At 37.5% G+C, this 26,965-nt stretch overlaps 1 protein-coding gene across 1 annotated transcript in view; it reads left to right on the forward strand.

Moving 5' to 3' along the window:
* Positions 1-26,965, forward strand: part of si:dkey-40c11.2 (drebrin) — a 201,626-nt gene that overhangs the window by 163,124 nt on the left and 11,537 nt on the right. The window contains exons 12-15 of the mRNA XM_039759084.1: positions 4,558-4,752; positions 5,046-6,077; positions 16,158-16,312; positions 16,902-16,959. Of these exons, the coding sequence (XP_039615018.1) occupies positions 4,558-4,752; positions 5,046-6,077; positions 16,158-16,312; positions 16,902-16,959 (1,440 nt within the window). The remainder of the gene's footprint in view (positions 1-4,557; positions 4,753-5,045; positions 6,078-16,157; positions 16,313-16,901; positions 16,960-26,965) is intronic.

Consider the following 26,965-nt stretch of genomic DNA (forward strand, 5'->3'; position numbering starts at 1 on the left):
TTGCTTTAACACATACTCCATGCAAAATGCCAGCCTGTCCATTCGTAAACATTTACGAGCAGTAGCCTGCCCGCGGTTTCATCAGGCACAGCAATGTGATGAAGTCTGCGTGTAAAGCTGAAGGTGCATTACAGTTGTTTTACCGGGCTGGTCTATAAATGACGGAGGACAGTAAACTTTGTTAAAATGCTTTTAAAAATGCCACTTTGTTACTTGTTACTTCAATCGTATTGGTGTGCGCACTATATGTTTTGTTACGAATAAATTCTTTAATGGAAACTCATCAACAAAGAAACATAGAAAATAAGATTTAGTAAAAAATAATAATAGTAAGAATTATAATTAATAATTTATTACTTTACACAAAAGAACTCAAAAACATTTTAAAGACAAATCATTAAAATAAATGTGCTAATCCACTTTCACACCATACGTGGTACCATCCATCCATCCATTTTCCAATCCGCTGAATCCGAACACAGGGTCACGGGGGTCTGCTGGAGCCAATCCCAGCCAACACAGGGCACAAGGCAGGAACCAATTCTGGGCAGGGTGCCTTACCCTGCCCACCCACCGCAGGACACACACAAACACAAGCAAACACCTCTGCTCCTAAATATTTACTAAGGTAGTTTTTTTTTCTGGGAAAAAAAAGCAATTTCCACGGGAAAGGCGTTGTTGTGGAACTCAAATTTAACCTCCGTCATATGAGTTATTAAAACCCTGTGAATGAAATAATAATAAGTTCTATGAAAAAAAAATCCTTGACCTGTCATGTCCACCCCTTTAAATTGGGGGAGGTTCTCATATTTCAAAAGGGAAACAAATGTTATTGATAATACTGTGCACTTTTTTTGTGCTACACGGCAGCCTCTCTGGTTTAGAGCAGGGCCATGGGCTTGGAGCTTGGAGGCTCAATCCTGCTGGGGCCAGTCGCCACTGCCAGGAAGTGCCTGGTCCTTTCCAAAGCCCTATTTAGTGGCACTTCTGCCACACCCAGAACTGCTACTGGACGAACCTCATTGCACAACTGAAATCATTCATATTTAAATCATATATATATATAATTATATACTTTTTTGATGTGTCTGTATCAGAGAGAAGTTGGGAGTATGCACCTGGATAGGGACCCGAGTGCTTTGGGTGACAACTCAGCACCACACCTAAACAGTGTATGGTTTTTTGTGGTGGCTGGGGTGCAAATTCTGCCACCAATCCCCAGGTTTTTCCCTGCAGATTGGAGGGCCTACATGCAGGGCTGGGTGCAGATTAACGTCATACCCAGAACAAAGCAATTGCAGGTTAAGGGCCTTTCTCAAAGGCCCAACAGAGTAGAGTCACTTCTGCCATTTATTGGACTCGAACCAGCAACCATCCAATTGCCGATGTAGATTCACCAAATTTTAAAGGGAAACAATGAATAAACATTACTTATTTTTAAATACATTCATTTGTGTTGATATAAAATTTGTCATTACCTGCTGCTTACCGGCTGCTGAAAATGTCTGGCCCAGCTAAATGTCTTGGGTTTGAAAATCTGGCCCAACTGAATTTGTAATTGAATAGCCCTGCATTAGTGCGATGATGTTTTCTGATTGGTACTATTCAGGTCATAAAAGGATTTCTTCAAAATATTATATTGTCATATCATATAATGTCTGTGTTTTTTTGTTTTTTTTTGACATCATACACCATAATTGTAATGCACCATACTAATTCTGCATGAGCAGGAACACTCAATAAAACTGAATAAAAAAAAATAAAGTGACGGTGAGATACGAAGAAGGCAGATTCACCAACATTTCTGTGTCAGCTTTTATCCCTCCAGATCGGAGAATGTCCAGTTCCACTGCCTCATTACACTACTCACATCTATAGTTATTCCCAGTTTCAAATAAAAACTAACAGCGTCAAATCCCTGGGGCGGTAGTATGTATCGTGATCGTGAGTGAGAGAATAAAAGTGAAAAAAAGGTAACTTTTACAAGTACGATACTATAAATGTACACGGTCTGTTACAGACGCAAACCAAATGTATGTGTGTACTGTATAATATTAACAATAAGAGCAGCTCACTACAGAAAACAGTAAATATAGGAGACAGTCAGGATCGAACCAGGGACTCTTGATTATAAATCAGCAAATCTTACCGCTATGCCACGGAAGCTGTTGTATCGTCCTTGAACCTTTTGTGAAAGTGTTTACTGTATTTGATCTTTGGACTTCAGGCTTCACACATTCTATAGTTTATGCCTACATTTTTTAACATTTATTAATAAAATATGAAAAAGTTTCTGTTTTAACAATGTATTTACACAGATTACTGTAGAAATGGAACACACATGGACTGCATGTGTTCCAAATAACAATCTATTATTTCCACGCTAAAACTCCCAACAGTTCACTCCTAGATAATCAAACAAGGCATGAGCTGGGAGAACATAGTGAATGTTCTGCGTCGGTGGGGGATGGAATAGCAGGCTGCTTGCTGCTTGTCTTAATCGGCACATTTACAGGACAAAAGACGCTGACGGAGAGGTGTGAATGGATTTAAGGTGGGCCGGATTTACGAGTTTTCTCATAGGCTCTGGTAATTCTAGTGTTAATCTCGTAATACCCACTTTAATCTTGTACTTTATTTTATCATTAAAGTAGAGAGTCATAAACGCCATCTTAAAACCATCCCAGTTATTAATCATTATGTACTTCTGGGGTTTCCTCCTGAACTGACAGTAGCAATTGCCACAGAGAACACTGATATTCCAGCTCACTTCACATTTAGAATCCTTAGATTTATATTTGATATCACATTCATGATGGATTGCATGAAAGTATGTATGTTACATTTTAAAGATAAGTCATTAACTTCATTTAAATAATGAATACTGTTAATAATTACAAATGTGGTGGTGGCACGGTAGCAGAACAGTAGCGCTGCTGCCTTGCAGGGATTCACGTCCCTGGTGTTCTCTGTCAGGAGTTTGCATGTTTTCCTGGTGGGTTTCCACAGCGTGCTCCAGTTTCTTTTCAAAAACATGAAGGTTTGGGAATTCGGTGAAGATAAAATGACGCTAGTGTATGTGTATGCTTGTGTTCACCTTGCGATGAGTGATGCCCCGTCTCACACCTGATGCTTGATAGAATGGATGCATCCCTGTATTAATGGATGTAATCATTAAACATCCTTTTCAGAGATATTATGGCAATGTGTCCTCAGAATTTACTGGATGTTTCAGGCAATTCACAACACATCGAAGCTGAACGTTTTCTCGCCATGATGATATCTTGCACTGCTATCTGGTGGAATCTTCGAGATTTACATAAAGTACGTGTGCAAGTATAAACAGTGCAACACCTGCAAAGCAGTAGCGTCAACTGGAGCACACTTCACAATAAGTATAAACCCGGCCTAAGGAGGTGATGTCATTCAGAGGTGGCACTAAATAGAACAGTCAGTAATCAAAGAAAAACATGACCAAGGTCACAATGAAAAATCAGACAATGTCCTGGCACTAATGTCTTCTTGACAGCACCATTCTCTAGCTTATGGCAGGTGCTAAACAGTAGAAGAGAGTAGATATGAGGTTAGGGATCAGTAATGGGTCAAAATAATGGATAGAAGTCACAGACAAAAAAGGTAATTTCATTATCCTGATTGAATTTCTCCTAAATAAACTACAAAGACATTTATTTATTTATTGAGAGAAATCAATTTTCAGGTATCAGTTTCACCATGTTGTCATTTATTAAAGGGACTGTGTTGTGATGTCACACATTAAGATGACAACAATCACGAGTAAGCAATAGTCATCGGCAGTATAAATAAATGACACTGCCTTTGAGCAACAGAAGTCCCAAGATGTCACTAGAATAAAATCACAGACATAATGTTAAAATATTCAACATTCAAAAATAAATAAACAAAGCTGCATAATTAGACCTGCACAAAATATGTCCAAAAAACAAATTTATTAGCATCTAAAACTATTCCCATTGTGCGTTAAGATTGACTAACCAAGTACTGCAAGTGTGGCTTACTGCTATGAGCTTCACTGTAACAATCAATGAACGTGGGAAGAGGTGTGTTTTCAGTTCAAAAGCTAGATTTTGTATGAACATGCTTCAAAAATGTGCAGAAGACTATTTTCAGGAATGGTTTATTTAACAATAATGCGTTTGAAACATTTTGACTATGTGACAGGGTCCTAACATTTAAATAATGCAACATGAGTAATCTGACATTCTTTAATGGTTGTTTCAATGTTCGTTTGCTGTTGTTATTTTTGGAACCCACTATATCAGGAATTTAGTTGTGACCGTTTGCTATGAAAACATGAGATTAATAATTTCTTCTCCACTCCTTTATCTTTGATGGACTAGTCAGTCAGTATGAAATAAGGCTGGATGAATCTTAGATGATTCATTTTTTAAAGTAGCAAAATTAAGAAAAATGATTTGAGGGATGTGTTTGAAACCTTTTATTTTTTTTTTTACAGTGGATTACTGTTGTACATAGTTAAATGTAACTTTATTGTTGATTAACTTTTTTATTTTACAGAATTTATGAAATATGAACGTGAATGTGCTCGGCAGGAAAAGTTTCAGGAAGCAGGCATGTCCTCTGGAGAGCACTGGCTTGTACAACGGGAAGAGAAACACAGTGATATTAAATGTATTTTAGAAAAAGATAACGCCGAACTTTGGAGAGAAGAGAAACAAGATGTGGAGCAGAACGACATAGCTCAACCAGCAGGTATTTTTCATCTTATGTTTAATTTGGGCATCACCTTTATGTTGAAAACATTTGTTTAATGCCTCTAATATGTTAAATTAGTAGTGCAATTAATTGCTATAAAGGTTCCACTTACATTTTTCTCAGATGTAAACTGAATCTTAGTTGCCATTATATATTTTGTTTCTTGATCAGCAGAGAGGTAGCATGAAGTAAAGCAGGTTATCCATGAGAGCACAATTGGAAAACTACTGGAAATGACAGTTTAGACTCTCTGTGCAAGATATTTTCAACCCTATCTTGTATTTTTACAGATCAAGAAAATGTCAGTCTGTTGATAGAGAAGCTCGAGATGGTAAATGAGAAGAGGATAGAAAGCAAAGAATCAGAAGACAAGCAGGAAGACTTGCATCAGAATACAAAGAGTCCAGTTCTTGTGCCCTTGCTGGACACCATTTTATCTCAAGAGAATTGTCCCAGTTTTGAAAAACAGATTGAAGCTGTGGAAGAGTTTCAAACACAAATTGAATCTGTGGCTCCCATACAGAGGCAGATGGAGGAAGTGCATGAAATGAGTTCTGGCAATGAAGAGAACAGAGATGAAGAGAGCATTCTTACAGAAATAAAAAATGAGATTTTCGTGCAGCAGCAATTTCCAACCACAGATATGGAACGTATTCAAGAATATGAAGAGGAGAGAGAAGAAGAAGATTTACTGCCAGAATCTCACCATGGAATTCTAATGCAGCAGCAACTTCACACAGGATTTGAAAGTTTTTCTGGTGACAAAGAAGAGTGTGATGAAAAAGATGTTTTACAGATAGAAGCCAGCAACATTATATTTGTGCAGCAACAGTTTAAGACGATTGATGAAAGAGAATCCGAAAATGAAGATGAAAGTGATGATGAAGATGCTTCACTGCCAGAAGTGCACAATGTGATTCTTGTTCAACAACAGCTTAAGACAACTGATGAAAGAGGGTCTATGGATTCAGAAGAAATTGATGGTGAAGATACTTCACAGTCAGAAGTGCACAATCTGGTAATTGTGCAGCAGCAATTAATGATGACGGATGAAATTAGATCTGAAAGTAAAAACAAAGATGCAGAGGGCAAACCACAAAATATAGATCTTGTGCAGCAACAATTTACGACACTGGAAGAGGAACTTTCCAGGAATGAAGAGGAAATTTTAAGTGAGGACATTGTTGAGGAAACAGGAAAGAAATGCTTTGTACAAAATTGGGAGAACAGGGTAGCAGAAACAGTCAATGAGATGAAGACCCCCAACAAAGAAAACATCCAAATAGAGGAAAGCTGTCATCAGCAACATAATGGCACACCAGGTACACACACTTTTGCCTTCACAAGGTTAGCAATGGTCTTCCGCCATCAGTCATCCTTAGTAAGGTGAATCTTTGGATTTCAAAAATAACACAGTTGAGTCTTTCCTTTGCATGTTTTCTTTCTTTATTATTCAGGTGAGGGGTCAGCTTTTAAAATTCTTATTTTTTTCTAGAGAAACTAACCAAAACCATTTTTCTATTTCCTGCAGAAGAACAAAAACAAACAGAATACTTAAAATAGACAAAAACTCTTGATTCTGGGTTATAGACATCCTGGAAGTATTCTTTGTTCTGTTTGAAGGTGCTCTTGGGTTGGTCAAGTATTTTATATAAATGTTACTTTGGAACTGCTGTTTCTTGTTCAGTTTGCTTGGCTGTGGCCAGATTGGTAATGCTAACTGCCCGTTTTGCTACTATATGTTCACTGAGGACATGTGCTGTCATCATGCATTCCCTTTAAAGATGGCTTTGTGCAGTTTACAGTGCAGGAAAGAATATAATTCACTATATCCTAACTACAGGGTCACGGGGCACCAGCCCACCGCAGGGCACACACACTAGAAGCAATTTAGGATCGCCAATGTACCTAACCTGCATGTCTTTGGGCTGTGGAAGGAAACCGGAGCACCCGGAGGAAACCCACGCAGACATGGGGAGAACATGCAAACTCCACACAGGGAGGACCCGGGAAGCGAACCTGGGTCTCCTAAATGTGAGGCAGCAGCACTACCACTGCACCACCATGCCGCCCAAAACATATTAGTGTACAGAATAATTTCACAGTGAACTGGTTATTATGTTTTATTAATAAAATATGATTTTCTATGTTAGTTGCATACAGTATTTTCTCTAAATGATTATCATCACAGGATCATCAAATTGAATTGTAATTTCTTGTATCACCTAATATTTTCTTTCAAAATACTTGAAGCATACCAGCTGAGCAGTAAATTATGTCAAGTGCAGATCAAGAGGTTATGTAAGTTATATGGCAAGGTAATGTCCTGCAAGTACTTCCATCTCGCTTAGCGGGTGAATTTCAAATATATGGAGGTAATCCCAAATCTTTTATATTACGTTAACTGTTAACTAATACATTAAGCACTTCATTATGTAAAATGACACTGCAGTTTTTTCGTTAGTTGTCAATTAGATGGCAAGTATTTATTTGTGAAAATATAGGACAAGTTCAGGTAGTATGGCAACTAATTTAGCTGCTAATGTTTTTGCTGCAACACAGGAATGTGTGGAATGAGAAAATAAAGTTTTGATTATATGTACAGTATACTGTATATGATATTGTGTTTATCTGTACATTTTCAGTAGAAGGGGAAAGTTTGCTTAAAAGAGAAAGCTGGCTGAAAACTTTTTAAAATGTTGTTATTACCAGTCTCAAAACTGAAAAGAAACCAATTTTTGGTCATTTTCAGCTATCCAGCAAAACAAATATAACTACACAAGCAAAAATACAGTAAATAAAACAATCAGGTTAACTAATGAAGTGTAGCAGATTACACCACCAGACTGGGGGCCTGAGCAAAGTTCAAACTTGCCCGCTTCAGACTGTGCTTTCCTTTCAATACAAAAGATGGGTACACTGCAACCATAAAGGGATGGACATGGTCAACAACAATACTCTAGCAGGCTGTGGCATTTCAGCAATGTTCAGTTGGCACTAAGAGACCCAGAGAGTTCCAAAAAAAATCCCCCACACAATTACACCACCAGCATGAACTGTTGATACAAGGCAGGGTGCTTGGACCACCATGCTTTACTGATGAATAAGGTGATACGCGAGCAGTGCTTGTTTCCTCAAGACGTGATGCCCATTTATTTTAATCTTGGTTTCACCAGACCAGGGAATTTTGTTTCTCATAGTCTGAGAATCCTTTAAGTGCCTCCAAACAGCCTTTCATGTATCCTCTGGGCACTCTGCTCTAAGGCTTAAATTAGCAGTGTTGTAGTGGTGGTTGTCCTTCTGGTAGTTTCTTCTTTCTCCAAACAGGTTCTCTGAAACTCAGTTTCGGCAACCATAAGTTTTTTGATCGACTTTCTTACAAATGCCATTCACTCCTGATTGGCCAGTGTAGGCAGGCAGCTAGCTCTGGGAAGAGTTGTGGTTGTTCCAAACTTAGTTCATTTAAGAATTATGAAGGCCAGTGTGCTCTTGGGAAATTTCAGTACTACTAAATATTTTTGTAGCCTTTCCTTGATCTTTGCCTCAACACAATTTTGTCTCTAACTCTATAGGCAACTTTGAGCCATTCCTAAACATGTGCAATCAATTGAATTTAACACAGGTGTACTCCAAACAAGTTGCAGAAACATCCCAATGATGATGAATAGAAAGGTCTGAATACTTGTGTGAATGTGATGTTTCAGTTTTCTAAAATCTAGTTTTTTCTTTGTCATTCTGAAGTATCCTTCTATATGAAAGCGGTCGGGATTATCCTTTCGTCCCGTGAGTGCTACGCAGGCGCAGAGTTTCACACACACCCCATCCATTTTGCAGTGCACGATGGGATTTGTAGTTTCGTTTTTCCAGGTAAAGATGATTTTCTACTCCAGACTGTGCGATATCTTCTTCTTCTTTCTTACTATATAAAAGCGGTTGGGATTGTCCTTCCGTCCCGTGAGTGGAAAGCGTAGCGATATTCCGCTTATCACAGACTTACTACTTGCAGCTTACGGTACGAAGCGACATGATGTGAGCAGAGTTCTGGTGCTCCCATCGTTCCCTTGCTTTTGTGCGCGATGCGCTGGAAAAATAGACAAAATTATGGCTCTGGAAATAATTAATGTTGATGGAGTACAAATGCCTCACCGCGCAGTAAATATCAGGGGGGTTCAAAAGGGCGACCTCAATATAGAAAAAAAAGTTTAAATTTCATCACAAAAAATAACAGAAACTACGAGTATTAAAGTAATACCGCTCAAATGCAATATAACCAAATTAATGAGTTTGTATAAAATATCAAATTGATCTACTGTACATATTGAATTGCCTTAAGAAGTGGTCAACTTAAAAGTCGGTCGCCGTAAAAGGCGGGTCAGCCTAGTTGCATAATATTTGATGAGGGAAAAATGAATTTAAATGATTTTAACACATAAAAATATGTAAAAGGTGAAGGGCTCTGAATATATCTGAAAGACACTGTACTACTGTATGTGTATGTATATTGCTTATAAAATAAAAAGTTGCTGTAATGAATAGTAAGTAAAGAAATACTTGGAAAAATCCTTTGTAATTAACAGAAACAGATATAGCAATTTAGAGAGCACCATCCCAAATCTATAAACTCAAAAATGCAGAGCAGGCAGCCAATTGCGAAAAGCTCAGGAAATACATTAAACAGTCACTTTACTGCTGTATTTAACCCTAATGAGAAGTGTTGATTAGTATTCAGTGCTCAGAGGTGACATCTGATTTTATCCAGTGGTGATAATAAGTGGAAGTGAGATCTAGCCAGTTTGCTGAATGACTCTCTTCTCTTGCAAATAGACCTTTCCTTTTAAAACAATGTGGCCTGAAAGTGATGACCTCAGCCCAGAACATTCCTTTCCGCCAAAGGGCTGTAAATCACCAACAACTTCTATGCATATTATAGGAAACTAATTTTACAGGTACACAGTTTTAAGTACAGTACATCTAAAAGACCAGTAATGATAACATTAACGAATTGTGCAACATAGAATTACTTGTATAGTCTTCATAAACAGTGAACTAAAATTTTAAAAGACATAATTGTGATTTAACAGATACTGATACAATCAAACAGAAATGGGACAACAATTTTAATTTCCCTGTTGTGTATATTTTTTATTACTGTTCATCAGAGGACCTAAGCCTCCTGTCAAAATCAGATCAGAATTAGTGTGATCATAAATATCTAATAGTAATAAAGTGCTCAAAGTAATATTTTAACTATATATGTGATATAGTGAACTTAATTTCTTGCTACCACCATTTAATAAGTAAATGTATTTATTAACCTTTGTTAATTATATCAAATATGAATCCTTTCATTTGTGAATTGGTTTATGTTTGTTTGGTAATGTAAAGAAATAGATAGACCCTCTAGTAAAATTTTATTAGTCATTTAATAGTGCAAATCTCCTTATTTATTTAGTTCTACAGTTAATTATTTATTTATGTGTATGAGAATATGAGTAGCAATATTTATACCTGTGAACATTCAGAACAATCTGCATTAGAGTCATATATAAATATAAAAATGTGTCAATGCTGTAAATGTTTCGGGTAATGCTTGACATTTATCCTTTAGCTTGTCTTTAGAATATGCATGTACAATAACACTAGTTTGTTTTAATGACAAACATACTGTATTTCCATGTTAAAGCCAGTGACTAATGTTATAAAATTCTTTCCTCTTGTTGGACAACAGCTATCTACCAGGCTGATTAAAATGAAATATGCACATAATACTTAGAAGTACCAGCATGTGAGTTTTACAAGTTAAGTGCACAGGGTGTGGAAATGAGCAGCTGAGGATGTCTGTCATTTCCTCCAGGTACTCCGGTTTCCTCCCGCAGTCCAAAGACATGCAGGTTAGGTGCATTGGCATTTCTAAATTGTCCCTAGTGTGTGCTTGGTGTGTGTGTGTGGGCTGGCGCCCTGCCCGGAGTTTGTTTCCTGCTTTGCGCCCTGTGTTGGCTGGGAATGACTCCAGCAGACCCCCGTGACCCTGTAATTAGGATATAGTGGGTTGGATAATGGATGGATGTCTGTCAAAATTACAATGAGCAATGATTACTTCACAGTAGACAATGAGATAAAACAAAGAGAAAGATAATTTTCACCTACTTAAAAGGCTTTTTTCCCTTTTTTCTTTTCCTTTATATTTATTATTCCACATTTTGTAATGTTTAATTTTTTGCTTTATTGCCACATGTCACAAAGAGAATAGAATTCTTTTTATGCACTTTAGTTGTATTAGTATTTAACTAATATTATATACTAGTATATACAGTGCATCCAGAAAGTATTCACACCGCATCACTTTTTCCACATGTTGTAATGTTACAGCCTTATTCCAAAATGGATTAAATTAATTTTTTTCCTCAGAATTCTACACACAACACCCCATAATGACAACGTGAAAAATGTTTACTTGAGGTTTTTGCAAATTTATTAAAACTTAAAAAATTGAGAAAGCACATGTACATAAGTATTCACAGCCTTTTTCATGAAGCTCAAAATTGAGCTCAGGTGCATCCTGTTTCCCCTGATCATTCTTGAGATGTTTCTGCAGCTTAATTGGAGTCCACCTGTGGTAAATTCAGTTGATTGGACATGATTTGGAAAGGCACACACCTGTCTATATAAGGTCCCACATTTGACAGATCATGTCAGAGCACAAACCAAGCATAAGGTCAAAGGAATTGTCTGTAGACCTCCTAGACAGGATTGTCTCGAGGCACAAATCTGGGGAAGGTTACAGAAAAATTTCTGCTGTTTTGACGGTCCCAATGAGCACAGTGGCCTCCATCATTCGTAAGTGGAAGAAGTTCGAAACCACCAGGACTCTTCCTACAGCTGGCCGGCCATCTAAACTGAACGATCGGGGGAGAAGGGCCTTAGTCAGGGAGGTGACCAAGAACCCGATGGTCACTTTGTCAGAGCTCCAGAGGTCCCCTGTGGAGAGAGGAGAACCTTCCAGAAATGCAACCATCTCTGCAGCAATCCACCAATCAGGCCTGCATGGTAGAGTGGCCAGACAGAAGCCACTCCTTAGTAAAAGGCACATGGCAGCCCACCTGGAGTTTGCCAAAAGGCACCTGAAGGACTCTCAGACCATGAGAAACAAAATTCTCTGGTCTGATGAGACAACGATTGAACTCTTTGGTGTGAATGTCAGGCGTCACCTTTGGAGGAAACTAGGCACCGCTCAACACCAGGCCAATACCATCCCTATTGTGAAGCATGGTGGTGGCAGCATCATGCTGTGGGGATGTTTTTCAGCGGCAGTAACTGGGAGACTAGTCAGGATAAAGGCAAAGATGACTGCAGCAATGTACAGAGACATCCTGGATGAAAACCTGTTCCAGGGCGCTCTTGACCTCAGACTGGGGCGACAGTTCATCTTTCAGCAGGACAACGACCCTAAGCACACAGCCAAGATATCAAAGGAGTGGCTTCAGGACAACTCTGTGAATGTCCTTGAGTGGCCCAGCCAGAGCCCAGGCTTGAATCCGATTGAACATCTCTGGAGAGATCTTAAAATGGCTGTGCACCAACGCTTCCCATCCAACCTGATGGAGCTTGGGAGGTGGTGCAAAGAGTAATGGGCGAAACTGGCCAAGGATAGGTGTGCCAAGCTTGTGGCATCATATTTAAAAAGATTTGAGGCTGTAATTGATGCCAAAGGTGCATCGACAAAGTATTGAGCAAAGGCTGTGAATACTTATGTACATGTGATTTCTCAAGTAAACTTTTTTTCACGTTGTCATTATGGGGTGTTGTGTGAAGAATTCTGAGGAAGAAAAATGAATTGAATCCATTTTGGAATAAGGCTGTAACATAACAAAATGTGGAAAAAGTGATGCACTGTGAATACTTTCCGGATGCACTGTATTAGTATATAAACCCACGTGTCATGGTTACCAAGTGTTTAGCACTGTGGTCTTATAGCTCCAGAGTACAAATCCTGACTTTCACTGTCCATGCAGACATTGCACATATTCCAATAGCTGTATGGGTTTTCTTTAAATTACTTCTCGCAATCCAAATGCGTGTAAATTAGTCAGAGCCAATGGGTTGGCATCTTCCTGCATATGATGCCACAGATAAGACAGATATTGCACTGCATCACATTTCTGAGCTCTCCATTTAAAGGCACAATTTAACAGTTTAGCATCAACCAGTTTTAACACCTCTGGGTACATGGAAAAATATAACTGATGTATTGTGTGTTGTTTGTGGATTTGTATGGTAGCAGACAAGCAGCTTGGCAACAACCTAGGACATATTGTTGCAGAGTGTGAGTCAGTATACAAACAGAAACAAAAAAGGGACAAGAGGTGATGTTCAGATGAAACAAGCCAAGGAGTCTAAATTATTAAAAAACAAAAGAAACACCCAAACAGGACACTGTATGAGAATTTGCCTTTACTCTAGTCACAAATAAAACTGAATTTATGTGTGAGCATCAGTTAAACTGTAGCCTAGTTTTCAAAGATGCTCCTAACCAGAAAAAAGCCATGTGGCTAGAGAGATTGGCTTAATGGCACAAATTGAAGAACAGAGGTGACAGCAAAGTGACATAAGTACCATTATAATACTTCAGAGCATTCCACCAGTCTGTGCTTTTTTAAACAATTAGAATCTAATTAATATATTCATTGCTGATGAAAATTGATAAGTAACAATGGTTTTGCCACATAGAAAACAATACAAAAAATCTTAAACCTGCAGCCACATTGAGGTATTTGTCTGAATAAAATGAGCACTTCAGACCCACTGATGTAGCAAGTATGTATGAGATGAAACTTTATCCCCTGCATATTCACAGTATCTTTTCATCAGTGTTATGATAAAATTCATGGGTTCAATGTCTTTTTGTAATCTATAAAACATAAACATAGAGTTGCAATAAATTATTACTAATAACAAACCTTCTTGTCAAAATATAAAGACAGATTGAAGCAGTGCGAAAAAGGAGGCATTTGTGGATGGGACATCAGACTGTCATGAGTCTGAGGCTGATAAAATATACTGTAAATTTCAGAGATTAAGAGGAGTATAGGAGTATCTAAAGGGAGGAGAGTCACCTTATTATAGAAAATACACTATACAGTATTTCATGTGCATATGGCTGATACACCAACTCTGAGAGATATTTGTTAATTCTAGGTTGCCAATCCTTTGAGACTTTGAATTTTAAGCTGTTAATTACACAGTAATAAAGATCTGCACCTTTTTCCAAGTTAGTGTGATAGTATGCTGTTTATTTATTGTGCATATTTGCACTTTGTGCATGGAGTTAGAACAGGAACAACATCCATTTGTATGTCATAACAGAGGGTAGTGTTAGGAAGTGCATGTGGACTTAAAGGATACTGTAAGTTTTGTATTTTTCAAGTCAAAGTTACTTCTTCACAATTGCGTATCTTCTTATATAATACGCTGCCGTGGCTCTCCATTTGTCTCTCCAGGATTTTAAATCACCTGTAGCTTGCAAACCGTTTGACCTATTGACCTGAAATTTGGTACACATATACTACGTGATGTCTACTATCTGCTTTTGGGGTGATGATTGACCTCCAAGGTTATTCCTCTTTTTATTTTATTTTATTGTAGAATCAACTCACGATAGCGTCCAGTAGGGCGGCCTTGCGGCACACGCGTATGGGAGCCGTTCTCATTCCCTCCCACCATCGCCGTCACTTCCCCTGCCTCTTCATATCTTAAATTATTCTTGAGGCAGATTGAAGACTTAAGTGCCCACTTAAATGAAAAATGAAGGAAAACGTACTAAGTAATTGCAACACAAACAATGACTTAATCAGTTTTAACACGAAAAGAAGAGAAGAAGCGGGCCACTAGGGTGAAGAAAAGAAGAGCTGCTCAGGAAGCAGCAAGCGCATCAACCTCTGAGAAAATGAATGCTAAACATAGAGAGAAAGAGTATGAAAACTGTGAATGGTCAAGTCAAGTGTATTCACTGCACGTTATCGTGCAGTGTGCCATTACTGATAATATATATATTAGTTCACCATATAAAAAGTGAAGCATATTTTAGAAATTTTTAAAAATAACTAGCCCACTGTTGCATTTTATAATGGAGATAATGACTAATAGGGTACAAATCTAAAGAAAAGCCAACTTATTGAATGTGTCCATTTTTAAAACCAAAAATGTTACTGGTTATTGCTATGTGTCTTGAGACTAAACATATTACAAAACAACAAGACCATTGTTGTAGGATTCAGTCATTTTAAATGGAGGCTGGCTGTGCACTTCACTTTGTCAATCACCTCTTTTGCCTTCTTGTGCAGTACTCTTTCAGCCCTAGGGGCATGAATTCTCCTCAGAAAGCCATCACCAAGTGCCATTATTTACACTGAATATTGATTCCCAGATGGGAATTGGTGTCCCTCTTCTGTAAACATGTGCTTTGCTGAGTGAGAGAATATTGACTAATTGTTAAGCATTCAAAAAAGTGACAAGAACTGAATAGATGTTACAGGCAGTCACCTATCCATCTTCCTAACCTGCTTATCCAGGGCAGGGTCACAGTTCAGCAAGAGGCTATCCCAACAATCAAAGAGTGTAGGAAAATCTTATGTGTGCTTTTCACCATGCTACCACTCAGTGTGTATCGCTTTGCGTAGGCTATATAAAATAACACAGAATGTAAAAGGTTGATTTGGTCTGGGGTTGTGTTGTCATAACTCAACCAACAATGGGAGCTGAAAGCAGATAAACAAGCAAGAAACATGTTCATACCTCATGAAAACAGTACCAAGAATCTGAGGTAAAATGTATTCTGTTTAGTTTACTTTTGTTGTTACAAGCATGCCTCATAAACATGGAAGGCATGCTTTCTTAAATTGAAGCTATTGTTACTTCAAAGTGGATGTAGTAAGTTTTAAGGCTTTTAATAATAGGACTCCTGTATTACTCCTCCATTACAAAGTGCAAGAGCAGGCTAGTTACTTTTTTAAATTTACAAAAAAAAAAGCTTTAATTTAGAAAACTGTTTAATGTGACTAATTAATACATACCATGATTGTGAAGAAATAACTGACCCCAAAATGATATTTCTGGCTCATTTACATTTTTCTAATGTTCTAATGATTGTCTCAAAAATCAGGCCAAAGGCATGTATTTTGACTGCTAAAGGAATCTCACTAACTTTTTTGCATGTTTTGACCAATTTTTCTTAATGTTCATTTCATAAACATGAATGGTAACTACTGTATGACAGAATTATTTCAGCACATTGGTAATTTTAATTATAATATCATGGGGTTCACAATGTTTAGTAATAATAATTAGTTATGTCATTTTATAAAAGTATGGCAGAATTATTCATTTTTGTTATTTTTTGTTTCCAGCTCTTGTTAATAAGGGGAAGGAGAAATATAACCTCCAGAGTCCAACTGAACCTTGCTGGATGCAACATGACCTGCAAACCACCACTTCACCTACCTGTATCCATGCACATAGCCCCAGTGATTCTGATGAGGATGAGGAAGCCAATGGAGAGGAGGTATGCAATGTGGTATAAAGTCAATTAATTGATAGATCAGCTGTATGAACAACACAGGGCAGAAATATTAACAGCTCTACTCATCTTACTTGACATGTTTAAATCCATTTTCTGGCCTGCAATTTGACTGAAATCCAGGTGGTGGTGCTGTTATACTGAGAATGATATTTAAGATCTTGGCAGTTAGATTAGCCTTTTATAGAGCCAATTCTATCTGACAAGCTGGGGTTTATAGACCTAAAACTAACAAGGTGCAACTTGATTATTACAAGAAAGGTTCTTTTTATTTTTTTAAAATGATTAATTTACCAAGCATCTGCTTTGCATTAATGATTGTATATTTGGAAGGCGCTAGTGGTATAAGCAAAGTCTTCGAGAATACATCCTTTTGAACAGCACAAAAGTCAATACTATGGTTTCATCACTTAAAATATAGCAGGTGCCACCTGGTAACCCTGCTAAATGGAACCATTCCACCCCTCCTGTTCCTTATCATGTCTAGTCTAATTTCTTGCAAGGCTGATTTATAGACCCTGCTGAACATAATAGTTTTGCTGTGTGTTAACATCACTGATTTGTTTTTCGACAGCTCTCTGAAGAACATGAAACAATGTTGTGTGCGCGGGCAATTCACAGTTATCAAGCAGGTATGACTACAAGTTTATGCTAGTTCGGTGTTTACAAGCTAATATAAAACATTACAGCAGAGAACAATTGGTAATTACATCATTAAGATTTAGAATGTTTATAAAGTTTCTTTTTTATTTCCTAAATTGTGTGCACATGTTTTAAACATCCACATGTATTCTGAATCAGTAATTAATTATAATGGTCAAAGAAGGAAAAGGTTTTCAACAATTATTAAAAGTTATAATAGTTGATGAAGAAATGCAAAAGAAAATATGGGATAACAAATTAATTCAATTATTGTTGTTTTTGTAATTCTTAAATAATAAGCTATTTTATGGAAAAAGTACAATAAAGCAATAAAAAAAACTAATTCTCAAAAGACTGATTAGTTTAAGTTAAACCATTAAGTTATATTAGATGGTGGACATCTTTTAGAAAAGAAAATAACAGGATATTAACTGGAGTGCAAACAGAAAAACAAATATTCATCTTAAAGATTAAAAGGATGAGTCAACAGAGCTCAGTGACCCCACCAGAAAAGTTATATATGAATTGGAAGGACAATGTTGTATTCTTAAGGTGTACACGCAGATAAAGGCCAACACTTGAGTCACTTTATGTGTAGGTGATGCACACTAAGAAACATGGTACTGTAATTAATGAAGTTTATTTTTAAAAACCTATACAGTTACAAACATATGGAAGAAGAAACATGTAGCTTGGGCACAAATTAGTACTTTAATTATTAAAACTTTACTATTTTTTCATCTTCCTTCTGATGACTTTTGTAGATAGAGAGATCATTGTTTGCTTGACTAACCTCTCAAGGTTCTTAGGAGAACTTAGATTTAGAAAATAACCTGCATGGAACATTAGAATGGCCTCTTAGTTTTGATACCCATAGGTGGCAACTCATGCTACATGGCATTTTATTTATACTTTTTTTAAAGCACACTTCAGCAATTCAATGAAGCAGTTGTTTTGTAGTTTTAGAACTGTGGTGTCTCAGGGGGAATTCAGCTTTGCCACATATGAAGATATTTCTATTAAAGTTAGATACTGTTCTCAAAAGTAACACTACATAATAATGAAAACACACATTTCTGATCTTCAAGCCTAGATTATTTCCATTTTGTTTTCTCTTTGATTTTGATTTCTTATACTGTAGATTATTTCACATAACAACTTAATCTTGTTTTAATTCTGACTCTCTGTCTCTCTTCCTCACTCATTCCCAATTATTTCTTCCCCTGTCCATTGCTTTTCTTTCTTTCTTTCTTTCTTTCTTTCTTTCTTTCTTTCTTTCTTTCTTTCTTTCTTTTTCTACTGTCATCCCTACTACCTTCTTAGTTCACAGATTACTGGCTCTGGCTTCTGCTGTGATTAATATATCTGGTGTTAGGGCTTACAGACAGCCAGTCAAGTCATAACAATGATGGACAGGGGGTCCTCTAAAATGGGCATGAAGTATTGGTTTTGGATTCTTTTTCAGGTAGAGTCTAAGACCTTTCTCATGACCTTTATAAATTAATCTCATTGAGGAATTTTGGTGTCAATTTATATGACCCAATAGCCTTTTTCACCAGTTCTAATCTACTGAGATATGTAATGTTTTCTGTGTGACCATATACTGTACTTGCCCTAACTGTGTTAATCTAGTAGAGACCTGGGTACCTAAGTGCTGATTTTCTTATTAATGACTGTCCATTACAAGGGGCTTGGCCAGTGCCTTAAATAAATTGATTGTCTGCAGGGTGCTTTACAATAGTACACAAGTTGTTCTATGTTCCAGTTCAACCCTGGGGTTTCCCAGCAAAATTCTGCTTTTCTGCCAAAGCTTGTTATTCATGTGACTGAGTCTCCCACATTTTGTGTCTTTACTGCTAACAGTCCCATCCATTGAAGAAATGAGGCTTATAATTTATAAGATACGCCCTACTTGGTCAATTCATTTTAATTAGACATCTGTTCAGTTTGTAGCAGCCTGGTGGAGCAGTAGTTAACGTTTTCTAACAGATTAAAAAACCTGGGTTTACATGCTGGGTAATGCATGGCCTAGATGGCGTTTGCTTGTTCTGTGTTTTCTCTTTTTTATTACTTTATTCTCACCATACAAAAACACTTGCACTTGTCAAACTTCATTTTTCATTATGAACTGGAAGACAGAGGTCATTGGAAAATCAAACATTTGAAAAAAAGCTGTTTTTTGGTTTCTTTAATGTTTAGTGTCAGGCTGTGGAGGTAAAGAAACTACAATAAAATGAAATAAGCCCTGCCCTCACCATTCAATATGTGAAATGAACCCAGGTGTACTTACTGCGAGGCAGCAGCGCTACCACTGTGCCACCCAGTTTAAAAAGTAATGTTACACATTTAGATGACTATTTCTTCTTGTGCTTGATTGTTAAACTTCTGTTATATCTTGCTACTTTTTATATTTATTTTTTTTTATTTTATTAATTTTATTGCCATCCATACAAAGCAATCAAGTTTTACAAAAAAAAATTAGTTAAGAACAGATCGATCCCCACCCTGAGAGAGAGAGCAAGCCAAACGGAGTAAAATTTAAGGCTTGTAAACATACCTAAATTATTCATTAACTTATTTTAAAATATTACTGATTAGATCCTGCCATGTTTTGAAGAAAGTCTGTACAGATCCTCTAACTGAGTATTTGATTTTTCCAATTTCAAATAATATAACACATCAGTTTCCCACTGACTTAAAGAGGAGAGTTTGGTTTCTTCCAGTTTATCAGAATAAGTCTGCGTGCCAAGAGTGTAGTGAATGCAATCACAATTTGTTTGTCTTTCTCCACTTTAAGCCCCTCTGGAAGAACCCCAAACACAGCTGTTAATGGGTTAGGAGGGATTGTGAGTCCAAGGCTGTCTGAGAGGTAATTAAAATTTTTGTCCAGAATAATGTTAATTTGGTGCAGGCCCAGAACATGTGACCTAGTGAGGCTGGGACTTGGTTGCAATGTTCGCAGGTTGGATCATGCCCTGGAAACATTTTGGAGAGTTTTAGTGAGACAGATGTGCTCGATATATAATTTTGAGTTGTATAATTGTATGCTTTGCGCATATGGAGCTCGAGTGTATTCTCTGCATTGCTACTTTCCACTCCTTTTCTGATATATTAATTGAGAGATCTTTTCCCAGTGTCCTCTTGGATCTTTGAAAGGAAGGGATTGTAAAATGATTTTATATATTGTAGAGATGGAGTCTAAGTCCTTGAGATTGAGCAATATTTTTCCAGCATGGATGAGGGTGCAAGATGAGGAAAATCTGGAAGGTTCTGTTTAACAAAGTTCCTGATTTGAAGATAGTGAAAGAAATGTGCTGGAATGTTAAATTTGGAATGTAATTGTTCATAGGATGCAAAGACGTTGTCTATATAAAGATCTCTAAGCAAGTTAATTCCAAATTTTTCCAGATATTAAAACTGCATATGTTTGTGAAGGTTGAAAGAGGTGGTTCTCTTGCAGAGGTGCCACAGATAGAAGCTTCTCCGTCTTAAAATGCTTTCTACATTGGTTCCAGATTCTAAGTGAGTGGAGCACAATTGGGTTATTAGTGTATTGCCGATAGCGTGTGTTTATTGGAGCACAGAGCAAGGAATACAAAGAAGTACTGCAGGATTTTACTTCTATTGCGGTCCAAGCCTGTGTATGTTCTTCTATTTGTGTCCAGGTTCTTATCGCTGTATATTTGCTGCCCAGTAATAAAACTGGAAGTTAGGTAGAGCCATGCCGCCTTCTGCCTTTTGTCTTTGTAGGGTCGCTCTTTTGATGCGTGGATGTTTTGAATTCCAAATAAATGAGGTTATTGTTGAATCTAATTGCTTAAAGAATGATTTATTAATGTATATTGGATGTTTTGAAATAAAAAAGGAGCTTAGGAAGAATATTCATCTTAACAGTGTTAATTCTTCCAGCTAGTGTGAGATGAAGGGTTGACCATCTATGCAAGTCTTGTTTAATTTTTTCCATGCAGACGTGAAATTTTGTTGATAAAGAGCTTTATGTTTACTTGTGATGTTTACCCAGGTATTTAAACTGTTCTGCAATGATAAAAGGTAGGGTGTCTAATCTAATATTATATGCTTGAGAATTCACTGGAAAGAGTACACTTTTATTCAGATTAATTCTGAGACCAGAGATCTTTTGAAATTCTGTGAGTGCTGCTAAGACTGCAGGCACAGAATTTTCTGGGTCCGATATATACAGTACCATGTCATCTGCATATAATGAGATTTTCTGTTCCAGTCCTTCTCTGCTAATCCCCTTTATCTGATCAGTATTTCGACAATGTATTGCCAGTGGTTCAATGGCAATTGCAAACAGCAGGTGACAAGGGCATCCTTGTCTAGTGCCACGTTCTAGTTTAAAGTAGTCTGAGCAAATGTTATTGATGCAAACTGAAGCTTCTGGGTTAGTATACAGTAATTTAATCCATGCACAAATGTTCGGCCAAACCCAAACTTCTCCAATGTAGTAAAAGGTATTTCCATTCAATCATGTCGAATGCTTTTCTGCATCCAATGATAATAATATTTCTGGGGTGTTTGATTTAGTTGGTGAGTATATTACATTAAACAGGCGTCGAAGATTTGAAGATAAGTGTCGGCCCCTAATAAATCCAGTTTGGTCTTGTGATATTACGAGGGAGCACTTTCTCCATCCTTCTAGCTATGATTTTAGAGAGTATTTTAACGTCGTTATTCAGAAGTGAAATTGGTCTGTATGATGCACATTGTAATAAGTCCTTATTTTGTTTTGGAAAACAGTGATTAGTGCTTGGCGAAAGGTTTGTGGAAGAGATTGGTTATCTCTGGCTTCTGTAAATGTTGCTAATAGGAGGGAGCTAGCTGAGCGGAGAATTTCTTGTAAAACTCTGCAGGGTAGCCATCAGGGCCTGCTGCTTTCCACCTTGGAGTGACTTTATAGCATCTAGTAATTCTGATAATGCAGAGGTTTATCAAGTTCCTCCACACTAAAAGCGTCTATTTGTGGTATCTGTAATGTATCCAGAAATGCATTAGATTGTGTATTGTCTTCTTTAAACTCAGTAGTATATAGGGATTTATAGTAGTCTCTAAAAGTGTGCATTATATTTTTGTGTTCATTGATTTTATCTCCGTTATGTTAGTGATTACGAGATTGCGTTGCACTTCTTGCTTGTGAATTTGTTGAGCTAAAAGCTTATTAGCTTTCTCTCCATGTTCATAATAATGATGTCTGGATTTGTAAATTAGTTGTTCAGTTTCTTTAGTTGTCAAGAGGTTTAATTCTGAATGTAGAGCCTGCCTCCTCCTATGTAGAGTCTCGCTTGGTAGTCTGGCATGTTCTTCATCTATTTTAGTAATTTCGCTTTTTATCTCTGCTACTTTCTTGGCTTCGGATTTATTTCTGTGGGAAAGATATGAGATAATCTGTCCTCTTAAGAAGGCCTTAAGAGTTTCCCAGAGTATTCCTGCAGAGATCTCGGGGGATGTATTTGTCTCTAGAAAGAATTTGATTTGTTTGGATATAAATTCAGTACAATTCTCGTCAGCTAATAGAAGCGGTTGAGGCGCCATCTGGGGTGAGTGTATGGGGCTTAGTAATTTCAGCTCCAAGATCATAGGTGCATGGTCAGAAATAACAATAGCATCGTATTTACAAGATTTAATCTTAGGCAAGAAGTTATTGTCTATAAAGAAGTAATCAATCCTTGAGTAGCAATGATGTACTGGTGAGTAGAAAGAATATGTTCTTGAATTTGGGTTTAAAAACCTCCAGGGATCTGATAAGTTGTGATCAGTTATAAACTTTGTAATTATCTTTGCGGTGTTAGATGCTTCCCCTGTGGAGGAAGTCCTATCTAAAAGTGGATTTAGAACACAATTAAAGTCCCCAGCCATTATAACTTTATGAGTGTTCAGATTGGGAATGGATGCAAATAAATTTTGTATAAATTCCTTATCATCAATATTAGGTGCATAAACATTTATCAAAATCATTTTACAGTTAGATAAGTCTCCCATGACCATTACATATCTCCCTTCAGGATCCAATACTACATCTGATGCTACAAATGGTACTGTTCTATGTATGAGAATTCCCACCCTCTAGTTTTCTTTGTAAAACTAGAATGGAACATTTGGCCAGTCCAGTCTTTTGCAGCCGGAACTGATCCTTGCTTAGTAAGTGGGTTTCCTGTAAAAATACTATTTTAGCATTTAGACCTGTTAGGTGAGAAGTACTTTCTTTCTCTTTAATTCGTGATTCAGGCCTTTAACATTCCAGCTTACGCAGTTAACTGTCCCATCATGGAGACACTGATTCTGAGTTTTTGATGTCATTTTATAGTCTTAACTGGAAGTGAGATAGTTTAGGTCTTAATTTCCTATTTCCCCAAGAGTTGTTGCCATGCAGCTTATTATTACGTTGATAGTTATAATTATAAAGATTAATAGGATAGATTAGGTATAGATCAAGCCTGCTCTCTTTCTCTCCCCTTAACCCCCCACCCTTCCTTTTTGCCTCCCCAAGTGAGGCTAAAACCCACTTCACACAGTCCCAGTCCTCTGACATACCCAGAGACAGAGCATGTCCAAAGCAAAACAAACCCCAATGCAGCAGCGTTTTAGGGTTAAAAGATTGAGATATCTATTACCAATATAGTCTAAAAAAAAAAAAAAGAATTTTGCACTTAAAATATATATACAGTGGAACTTCTGTATACGTCCTTAATTCGTTCCAGACCCTTTGACTTATTCCAAACAGGAGTATACCAAACAAATTTTTCCCATAAGAAATAATGGGAAAATGATTAATCCGTTCCCATGAAAAAAAAATCCTATTGCTATTGGCATATTATACATTAATGGGGTTGTATAAAATAATTTAAACACTGCTTAATACTAAAATACATAAATACAAAAGCAATTAGATGAAATAAATGAAAATTTAACCTCACTTTACTTTTTAATAACATCTTTGTTTTTCACAATCGTAGATACCGTCGTTCTCGGCAAACGGTATGCAACAGCCATGTCCCGGATCCGCATGCCACCTTCGTACTTTTCAACAATCAATTCAAATTTACATGAAAAAAAACACAAAATCACGTTGTGACGATGCGGGTTTGCTGTATGCTCCCATCTGCTGCCAGGGAGCCCTTGAACCCTACACCGTCAGTAATGTGCCTCACTGCTAACCTCATTGGTAACAACAAAGCAAGGGGATGGTGAAAAAGTGCAAAGTGCTTTTATTAAAACAATTAACAAAACAAGGTGTTCAAATTAAAGTGCAGTCCCCAAAGTTCCAAAAAATAATCCATAAAATCAGAAGTGAAGCGTGGAGGTTAAAAACAATAGAAAAAAGTCTTCTTAAAAACAACGAAGTTAAAATAGAGCAGGAAGCATTCTTTTTTTTTAAAAAAAAAAGAAGAAGCCCAGTGCCTTTTTACCTGGCGGCCCCCCTGCTTCCCAACAGGGGAGTCGACCTACTTGCAGCTGACGTTAACTCGCTCGCTCTCTCTCTCACTCACTCAACCTCCCGTCTGTTCTTTCTTTTTCCTCCCCTTCTAGCCGACTCGCGCTTCTGTTTATCAAGATAAGCAGCCCCAGGAACAATCATGAATGCGGACGGTCCCTCACAAGTGCACTTTGGTGAGAAACGCCCACATTGCGAATCGTCCTGACAACCTTCAGCCACATAACCACCACACCCCTCACCAAGTTGCAAGCGCGGTGATTATTTATTTTAAAGGTGGACTTTGACAGAAGCTGTGGACCCGCTATATCACACACGTGAAAGTTCACAGAGATTTATAGTGCGGGTTGTTCACTGAATGCTAGCAACTGGGGCACTAACGCTCGTGGGCAGTCGTGGCTTTGTCTCGAGAGAGGTAAACAAGGTTAGCACGCGAGTCATATTCCAAACAAAGGTTGTATACCAAGCAAAATTTTTCATGTCCAAACAGGACGTATAATAAGTTGGACTTATTCCAAAGCAGACGTATACCGAGGTACCACTGTATAGTCTTCAGCAATTTTAGTGCATTAAGATGATACACCCAGATAATAAACCCGGGTGTTAAAAATGTGTCCAGAACAAGGATGACAAGTCTTAATGCAGTAAAAGCAATTACAATAAACCAAGTATATGATATTGAACAGTCTCGTTTAGGGTAGAGATGAAATAATTGGAAAAAAAAAAGAGAAAAAAGAAAAAGTAATTAAGCACAATAAAACATAAACAGCGCCCTAGTAATACTAAGTAATAATGAGAATATATGCTGATAAAAACCTGTATTTTAAAACAAATAGATTAGACTGTAGATTATTAATCCTTGCTTTATCATTAACCACCATGACTCACTATTATGTATCAGAATAGTCCCGGGATCAGCTTTCTTAATTCCTTTTCTGCTTCTTTCTTGCTAGCGAAGACATAGAATTGACCCTGCCATTCCACTTTTAGTTTTGCCGGATACAAGAGGCTGTATTTGACTCTGGCTTGCCGTAACCGCTGTTTAATGCTGTAGAAGGCTGCGCTTTTAGTAACTGTTGCTAGAGAGAAGTCAGGGAAGATACGAATGTGGTTATTTTCATATATAATATCTTCCTTGTTTCTGAGGAGTGCCATCACCTCTAGCTTAAATGATAATCGTTCAAAATGAACTATAAAAGATCTGGGTCTGGGTCTAACGGTGTTTGATCTGTCCTTTATTTCCTGCCTCAGGCGTGGTTACATCTCTTTTTCGCGGGACGTATAATGCTGCTCACATTGTGAAGGATGGGCTGAATGCACACTCAGGAGATGTGGTCAGATCAGCTGCTGTCTTTCTGCTGCTTCTAGCAAGCTGTGTGTTCTGCTTGTCGCACTTTGTGTCGATCATTTAAAAGCCTGTACAGCAGCTGTACTTTTGCCATTTTGCATCTCTGCCACTCACAGGGGGGGGGAGCTGAACGCATGCTAAGGAAATGACGGATCAGCTGCTGCTACTGCCGAGGTGTGTCGATCATTTAGAAGCCTGTACGGCAGCTGTCCTTCTGTCTCACTGCCTTGTCTTGCGTGACGTTAAAGTGTCTCTCACGGGGCGTCAAATTGTTTTCCGAGAAAATCACATCTTGCCTCCCTGGTCTCCCTGCCAGGATTTTTTTTTATAATAGAGAGATAAGCTACCGTGGCTGTCTGTTAGTTTGTGAGCTATAGGTGATTTAAAATCCTGGACAGACAATTTGACCAATTGACCTGAAATTTGGTACACATATACTACGTGACCTCTACTGTCCGCTTTCAGAGTGATGATTTGTATTACTCTTTTTATTTTTATTTTATTTTATTGTAGAATCAACTCTTGGCAGCGGGCAACAGGGCGGCCGTGCGGTGCATGTGTACGGTGCCGTTCTCATCCCTACCACCTTCGCTATTACTTCCTCTAGCTCTTCATATCTTAAATCATTCTTGAGACAGATTGAACACTTAAGTGCCAGCTTAAGTGAAAAATTAAAAAAAAACGTACTAAGTAATTGCAGACTTAATCAGTTTTAACACAAAATAATTCCAATGGAAGAATAGAAGAAGCAGGCCACTAGAGTGGAGAAAACAAGAGCTGCTCACGAAGCTGTAAGCACATCAACTTCTGAGCAAACGAATGCTAAACGTACAGAGAAAGAGGATGAAAACTATAAGTGTATTCACTGTACGTTATGGTGCAGACCACCATTACTGGTCAGTTCCCTATTTAAAAAACATGGGTCATTGCTACTGAACATCTTAAAGATGTTTTAGATGAGTTCCAATACACAATTTGCATTTGAACTTTATGATTTTGAGGTTACAACTCTGACATTATTTAGTCAGTCCCAGAATGCTTAGTCAAACCACTGCAGATATGTGCGTGCGTTTTAAAATTTACAGGAGAGTACTGTGGAGACTTTTCACACTTTTAATACTGGTTTATTTATTCTATGCCCTTTTTTGTTTATGAAATCAAGCAAAAGGCTGTGTGCAAGCCAGAACCTACTCCA

The sequence above is a fragment of the Polypterus senegalus genome, chromosome 7 (genome assembly GCF_016835505.1).
Source record: "Polypterus senegalus isolate Bchr_013 chromosome 7, ASM1683550v1, whole genome shotgun sequence".
Taxonomy (NCBI): Eukaryota; Metazoa; Chordata; class Cladistia; order Polypteriformes; family Polypteridae; genus Polypterus; species Polypterus senegalus.